Below are 8,385 nucleotides of genomic sequence, written 5' to 3'. Positions count from 1 at the left end.
TCATGCCTTGTCCTAGTACCTGGAGATTCTATATTGAGACAGGGAATTCACATCAGCATCAATCAATCAAGCAAAGCCGACAGCTCCCATCTCTCCAAGGAGTGCAGGAGTTGTCAAGAGCTTTAGGGGGGTATTTATCAAAGACTGGAGAGAGAGAAAATTGTGAGTGATAAAGCACTAACCAATCAGCTTCTACCTTACATTTTACAAGCTGTGTTTGAAAAATGACAGTTAGGAGCTGATTGTTTAATACTTTTTCTCTCACAATTTTATCTCTCATCAAGCTTTAGTACATAGACCCCTTAGTGCTGGAAACTGTTAGAAGCTACATCCACACCAGTGGGAAAAAAATAGCATGGCAGCCAGTCTCTGCCCACCTGTGCCACGTGGCCCATCTGATCCACTAGAGAAAGCGGAGCGGTCAGTGAAGGCAAAACACACCTAGACTTCAGTGAAACCTGGTACGCAGAACTTGTTTGTTCATTGTATTGTGTCGTTAACCCAGCAAGATATAATTAGTTAAGCAATGACAATCACACTTAGGACATCTGAATAGTTATTTATTGAGAAGCCACAGTCCTTACACTTTTACAACTGTAGGCTTTTGTAAGGCAAAAGCAAGATGGATCCACTATATTACACAGATAAAAAGCTTCTTGAGGGACCCCGGCTACATGCAGATACTGGTCAAAATGCAATGTACATGGCAGATATAAAAACAATTGTGAAACACAAAATAATGTAAATTAAGGTTACAATCTACGGAAATAAGTATTGTATATTTCTTATAAACACAGTTTATAGTCTAAGTCTGTTATTAAAGTTGTCTTTTTTGTTTTTTTTTCTGTTTATTTTTTTTTTTACATACACTTTTATTAAAACCTAAACAAAATGTAACATTTAAAGAGAAGACATTAACATAAAATTGTTTTATTATTTTTTTTTAAACAGTAGCTTGTTCTGGTTTTGTATGTCTCTTATCTAGTTCTGGTTCCGGAATACTAATCCGTCCGATATGTAACCTCAAGGTAACAGTATGTTCAAGTAAAGTATATGACTTAGAATTTGGGATGAAATAAACTTTGGATTTGAATGGATGGGCATAGTTAAACCTTGGTTGGGTGTAGCCTCACTCTTCTTTGAAAACAAAGCCTCTAATTTTTTTTCATTCATTCGAGCGGATGGCATCCACGCAACAGAAATGACGTTACTATTCACTCATAGGCACAACAATTTACCATCAACGTATATACATTACAGGAATGAAGCATTGGATATTTTTGCTGAAAACAGGGACATACCTAGCATGTTTCCTATATATTTCAATTAACAGTATTAAACAATGGTGCTCTATATTGCTTATGAACCTATAGATTTGACGTTCGGAAACCCATGAACCAAATGTAGTGCATCAATTTTTTTTTTATACTTTTTATTTAAATCACACAGCTAGAATGATAACCGTATTGGCAAAATTGTTATGGGCATTTGGAGCGGACAGAAAATTCCCTAATGTGACTAACAGACATGCACTGAGTACCGGGCTACATCCCATTCAGCCTCTATGACCAGACATTTAATCGTCCTCCTCATTCTCTTCATCGCTGTCCTTCATAGTAATCCCTTGAAGTCCGCCTCCTTCGCTGACGGAAGCCGTCGCCTCTTCCACTGTTAATCGGTTTCTAATTGTATCATAGGTCTTGCTGTTTAAAGTGGAGTCCAGGACTCCTTGCAATCGAAAGTCTCGATAGGTTTTCTATATTGAATAAAAAAAATAAAAATGTATATATATTTATATAATTATAGCATTGTTATATGTGGGACTAATACACAGACAGCGCTGTTGTTTATTCAGTAGTCGATGCAGAAGATAACTCACTGAGTATGTACTCGTGTACTCCATGGCTCCCTGTACAACACAATTAGAAGCTAATGATAAGGTCTGGGAGCAAATTAGGTGAAAATTAATTTGATACATTGATAGTGATGGAGACGCTTTAAAATCTATTCTTCACACCAATCTCACTGTCACAGTGGAACTGTTACAGCTTTGCACATTGCACAACTATAGCCCATTTACAATCCCGACAGGCATAACTTATTAGTGAGGTGACGATTCTGTGATGTTAACCCTTCAAAATGAAAAGGTCTTAATCAACTGCTGTATTAAGCGAGGAGTTGAAAGAACTGATATACTTTATCATTTCACAATATACAGTAGCTTTGCAAATAATTGTTAAGTTAGGAAGCATAAAGCCTAAATTTAAAGCATAAATGAAATAAAAAATAAATAAATTTGATATATATATATATATATATATATACAATCCACACACATGTATGTATTTTTTCTAATCTGTAGTGAAATCTATGAAAATAAATTATTCTAAAATAAAAAAAATATATATGTTCATATTTGCAGAAATTAACAGGAGTGGGAATTGCTATATTGGCTCTAAGTAATTGTAGACTTCAACAAGACAGTGCCCCCTAATGACTAAACTGCCATGAAACTGCTAGAATATTTGGTTAGGTCACCATAACACGGAAGGTACCAAGACTCCAGTGGACGTTTGTGAATAGTGAAAAATTATGTCTGGAACATCTACAGCTGGATGTGGAGACTGCAGATATTTTTTTTAAACTTCTTTTTAATATGAGTATATTTTAATAAGAGCTTTGCCCTATAAAATTGGTTGCAACTGAGCGGTTGCTTTTAAGCTATTTCTGTTGGTGCTTGTTTTGTGGCTCCAAGCGAAGATGTTATGAGGATTAAGATCAACAGTGTATTCAGAAAATTATACTGGATTGATATTAAAGTATGCATGAATTGGTGACATATATATATATATATATATATACATATATATATATATATATATATATATAATATTTATATATATATATTTGGTATGCACCCATCTTTGTACCTATGATACTTCTCTGGTACGTGCTTATCTATGCTACCTCTCTGGGCTGCGGTGTTAATGGAATATGATGTAAATGAAACCCTACTATTAATAATCACAAATGCACATTGAAGTGATCATGAGAAGAATATGTCTTCCAGCAAACAGCTGACTTCCGGGCAGTAATCCTATTGAGGGACAATATAGTAAGTCTCTTTTAGGTAACAACAACAAAAAAGGCAGATAAGAGAGAACAGCTTACACTCACCTGCACAGTATATGAATAGAATGTGAAATGTTTCACATTATGGGCCTCATTCAGACCCACTCGCGAGCGGCTGCCCGCTCGCAAGTGGGTCGATGGTGTGCACTGCGCATGCGCACGACGGAGGGAGCTCCGTCGTGCGCATGCGCGAGACGCGACGAGCGAAGGACTTTCCTTCGCTCGTTGTGTCTGATCAAAGGGGGCGTGCTGTCGATGTTGATTGACAGCACGCCCCCTTTGGTGGGGGCGTGCCAGCCAGACGGAGGCGTTTCCAAGGGAACACCTACCGTCAGAAGCCAGCCCCACTGACATCACTAGTGGGAGTGATTTTGGCTCTGATAGAGCCAAAATCACTCCTGGCCTTGCGGTTGAGAAACTCAACCGCAGGCTTCTGGTCGCACTGGCGATGGTCGCGATGGTCAAGACCATCGCGACCATCATCCTGCACGCTCGTATAGGCTGTGGGTGGTGACCCACATCTATATGAGCGTCCAGGAGGACGCTCCATATTTATGGAGGTGGGCCCTGATTCAGAGCGAGCGCTCTGGTCAGAGCGTCCGGCTCTGAATCAGGGCCTATGTCAACACATTTTAACTTTTACATATACATTGTGAATTGTATGCACAATGCAGCAGCAAGACGTGGCATCAGCAGCGTTAACCTGGTCAAAGAGGTCATCCTAGGGTAGGATATGATCCGTTCATGCTCTCACCCAATCCTGGGATGACCTTTCCAGACTAGGGATGGCCATTGACCATCGATAGTTAGCAATCATCGATGGTTAATTTTTGATGGTTTGGCCATCAATGGCAGAGAGCCAATGGCTCTCTGCCATTGATGGACGAGTGAGAGCCGATGTTTTTTTTTTTCCCCTTGGCGGGACGGAGCTTAGCCTGACCCGGCAGAAGTTAAGCTTAGCCCCCATTTTTGATTGGCCTGCGGCCCACCTGTGTGCCCTGCAGTGGTGGCCATTGAGGGGTGTAAACCATCGATGAGTTTTGTGCCAACGATGGCCATCAATACAGACAGGTATGTCCCAGTGCTACCTAGTTTCCTGGCTAATATTGCAATGTAGTTGTAGAAGTCAGTGAAAGTTACATTGAATGAGGAGTCAAAGGGGCTGATTTAGAGGTGGACGCACCGCCGATATCAGACGCAGTTCAGTGATTTTTTTTTATTGTTACTGCGTCTGAGGCTAAGTCCCACCGTGCATGTGTTTCCCGTTTGTGTCCGTACTGAGTCGCAGTTGCGAGTTCAGACGCACGCACGGAGAAGTCTATTGAAAATGTAGTAGCCTTTCCTGGGCCATACTCGAACAAAGAAACCTGCACCTGCCATAGGGCTGGCGCAAGTTTTGATGGTGCAACCGATGGCACGGCCACTGATATGGGACATCTCTGCCCTTGTACATTCAGATGCATGGATGTACACCAGGGAAGAGATTTGTTGTGGTATTTGTAGATAGTCGCTGACCTCTGAATCAGCCCTAACATGTCAAACCGTACAGTGCTTGATTTCAGCACCCTGCTTGAGGAGAACAGCAGCATACCGGGGCCCAGGGGGTCGGACTGGCTCACAGGGGTACAGGGAAAATCCCAGTTGGGCCCCATCCCCTTCTCTAGGTGTCAGGTTCCAGCCTGTGCATATGTTACATTATACTACATTCCCAGGATTATGATAATACAAATCAGTATTTACTGTTTATATATATATATATATATATATATATATATTAGGGGTGTGCACCGGCCACTTTTCGTGTTTTGTGTTTTGGTTTTGGATCTGGATCTTTCTTCGTGTTTTGGATCTGGATTGGTTTTGCCAAAACCACCCTTCCGTGTTTTGGGTTCTGGGTTTTGTGTTTTGGATCTGTATTTTTTTGAAAAAAAGCATAAAAACAGCTAAAATCACAGAATTTGTTGGTTTTTCTGCTCCTATGCTATTATTAACCTCAATAACCTTAATTTCCACTCATTTCCAGTCTATTCTGAACACCTCACAATAGTGTTTTTATGTCCAAAAGGTTGCATCGAGGTAGCTGGATGACTATGCTAAGAGATACAAGTGGGCGGCACAAACACGTGGTCCATCTAGGAGTGGCACTGCAGTGGCAGACAGGATGGCAGTTTGAAAAACTAGGCCCCAAGCTATACATAATGCAAAGAAAAAAAAGAGGTGCAAGATGGAATTGTCCTTGGGCCCTCCCACCCACCCTTATGTTGTATAAACAGGACATGCACACTTTAACAAACCAAACATTTCAGCGCCAGGGTATGCCACACGACTGTGGCTGAAATGATTGGTTCGTTTGGGCCCCCACAAAACAAGCTGGCAATTAATCTGTCCCTGCACAAACTGGCTCTACGGAGGCAAGATGTCGTCCTCATCCTCCTCATCCACCGATTCCTCACCCTCTTCAGTGTTGTGTACATCCTCATCCTCACAGAGTATTAATTCGTCCCCGCTGGAATCCACAACCACAGGTCCCTCTGTACGTTCTGGAGGCTGGTCTCCCTGGAAGAGTTGATAATTCATTTTATGAACATCATCTTCTCCACATTTTGTGGAAGCAACCTCCTACGCCTTTCGCTGACAAGGTTCCCGGCTGCACTAAACACTCTTTCGGAGTACACACTGGAGGGGGGGCAACTCAGGTAAAATAGAGCCAGTTTGTACAGGGACCTCCAAATTGCTTCTTTTCCTGCCAGTACAGGTACGGACTGTCTGACATGCCTACTTGGATGCTGTCATCGATGTAATCCTTTAACAGACAGACGCACGCTTGTCGCAGCTGCTTTGAGGATGCAAGTGCGGCTACAGCCCACACAATTCACAAAGACAGAAAAAAGAAGAAGAATATTTTTATTGTTTGTGTAGCACACTTTGAGGGTGTCACCACCCTTTAACAGACAGACGCACGCTTGTCGCTGCTGCTTTGAGGATGCAAGTGCGGCTACTTTGCACACAAGTCACAAACACATTAAAAAAATAGTTTTTTATTTTTTGGAGCACTTTGAGAGTTACACCACCCTTTAACAGACAGACGCACGCTTGTCGCTGCTGCTTTGAGGATGCAAGTGCGGCTACAGCCCACACAATTCACAAAGACAGAAAAAAAAAACAATATTTTTATTGTTTGTGTAGCACACTTTGAGGGTGTCACCACCCTTTAACAGACAGACGCACGCTTGTCGCTGCTGCTTTCAGGATGCAAGTGCGGCTACAGCCCACACAAGTCACAAAGACAGAAAAAAAAGAACAATATTTTTATTGTTTGTGTAGCACACTTTGAGGGTGTCACCACCCTTTAACAGACAGACGCACGCTTGTCGCTGCTGCTTTGAGGATGCAAGTGCGGCTACAGCCCACACAATTCACAAAGACAGAAAAAAAAGAACAATATTTTTATTGTTTGTGTAGCACACTTTGAGGGTGTCACCACCCTTTAACAGACAGACGCACGCTTGTCGCTGCTGCTTTAAGGATGCAGGTGCGGCTACAGCCCACACATTTCACAAAGACAGAAAAAAAAAGAACAATATTTTTATTGTTTGTGTAGCACACTTTGAGGGTGTCACCACCCTTTAACAGACAGACGCACGCTTGTCGCTGCTGCTTTGAGGATGCAAGTGCGGCTACAGCCCACACAATTCACAAAGACAGAAAAAAAACGAACAATATTTTTATTGTTTGTGTAGCACACTTTGAGGGTGTCACCACCCTTTAACAGACAGACGCTCGCTTGTCGCTGCTGCTTTAAGGATGCAGGTGCGGCTACAGCCCACACATTTCACAAAGACAGAAAAAAAAAGAACAATATTTTTATTGTTTGTGTAGCACACTTTGAGGGTGTCACCACCCTTTAACAGACAGACGCACGCTTGTCGCTGCTGCTTTAAGGATGCAGGTGCGGCTACAGCCCACACATTTCACAAAGACAGAAAAAAAAAGAACAATATTTTTATTGTTTGTGTAGCACACTTTGAGGGTGTCACCACCCTTTAACAGACAGAGGCACGCTTGTTGCTGCTGCTTTAAGGATGCAGGTGCGACTACAGCCAACACATTTCACAAAGACAGAAAAAAAAAGAACAATATTTTTATTGTTTGTGTAGCACACTTTGAGGGTGTCACCACCCTTTAACAGACAGACGCACGCTTGTCGCTGCTGCTTTAAGGATGCAGGTGCGCTACAGCCCACACATTTCACAAAGACAGAAAAAAAAAGAACAATATTTTTATTGTTTGTGTAGCACACTTTGAGGGTGTCACCACCCTTTAACAGACAGACGCACGCTTGTCGCTGCTGCTTTGAGGATGCAAGTGCAGCTACAGCCCACACAATTCACAAAGACAGAGAAAAAAAAAGAAGAATATTTTTATTGTTTGTGGAGCGCACTTTGAGGGTGTCACCACCCTTTAACAGACAGACGCACGCTTGTCGCTGCTGCTTTGAGGATGCAGGTGGAATCTAGACGGGATTTGGAACCGTGGACACACTACCTCCATCAATTGTCTAAATCCCACTGCACTAATGGCGGATACCGGACGCACGTCTAACACCAACATAGCAGTCAATGCCTCAGTTATACGTTTTGCTTCAGGATGACTGCTGTCGTACTTCATCCTCATCGCTAGGGACTGTTGGAGGGTCAAATGTTTAGTAAAAGTAGTGATGGTCCTACTTCCTCTCTGGGATGATGAACAACTCCCAGCAGCAGCAACAGCACTAGGAGGAAGTGGTTCTTGATCTTTCCCTATTTTATTTTTATCGGAGAAAGTTTGGTCCTCCATTTATGTTATATTGATATATACGTGCGGCTAAAGCACACACAAACACAGAAAATATTTTTTTATTTTTGCTGGAGAGTAGTGCACTTTGTGGGTTACACCACCCTTTAAGAAATGAGCCAGCCGGCTCTTTACTTATGGGACACAGGCGCACGCTTGGCGCTGCTCCTTTGTTGATGCACGTGCAGCCACAGTGCACACAATTCACAAACACAGAAAATAATTTTTTTTTTGGTTTGGACTGGAGTGTACTTTGGGGGTTACAGCACCCTTTAACGGTCAAGCCAGCCGGCCCTTTACTTATGACACAGGCGCACGCTTGGCACTACTTTGTTGATGCACGTGCGGCTACTGCGCACACAATTCACAAACACAGAAAATATATATTTTTTTGGTTTGGACTGGAGTGTACTTTGGGGG

General features: G+C 42.3%; 1 protein-coding gene across 20 annotated transcripts in view; it reads right to left on the bottom strand.

Annotated features, from left to right (window-relative positions):
• Nucleotides 1–543: 543 nt before the first annotated feature.
• The window catches only part of CADPS (calcium dependent secretion activator), a 489,445-nt gene continuing 481,603 nt past the window's right edge, over nt 544–8,385 (bottom strand). For all 20 annotated transcript variants that reach the window (XM_088473424.1, XM_088473427.1, XM_088473407.1 and 17 more), the window contains one exon: nt 544–1,756. In XM_088473424.1, coding sequence (XP_088329550.1) covers nt 1,577–1,756 — 180 coding nt within the window. In that variant the 3' untranslated portion in view covers nt 544–1,576. The remainder of the gene's footprint in view (nt 1,757–8,385) is intronic.

Source organism: Taudactylus pleione, unplaced genomic scaffold (genome assembly GCF_031769625.1).
Source record: "Taudactylus pleione unplaced genomic scaffold, aTauple2 ptg000135l, whole genome shotgun sequence".
In the NCBI taxonomy this organism is placed as follows: domain Eukaryota; kingdom Metazoa; phylum Chordata; class Amphibia; order Anura; family Myobatrachidae; genus Taudactylus; species Taudactylus pleione.
This window is presented reverse-complemented; position numbering and strand designations above follow the sequence as displayed.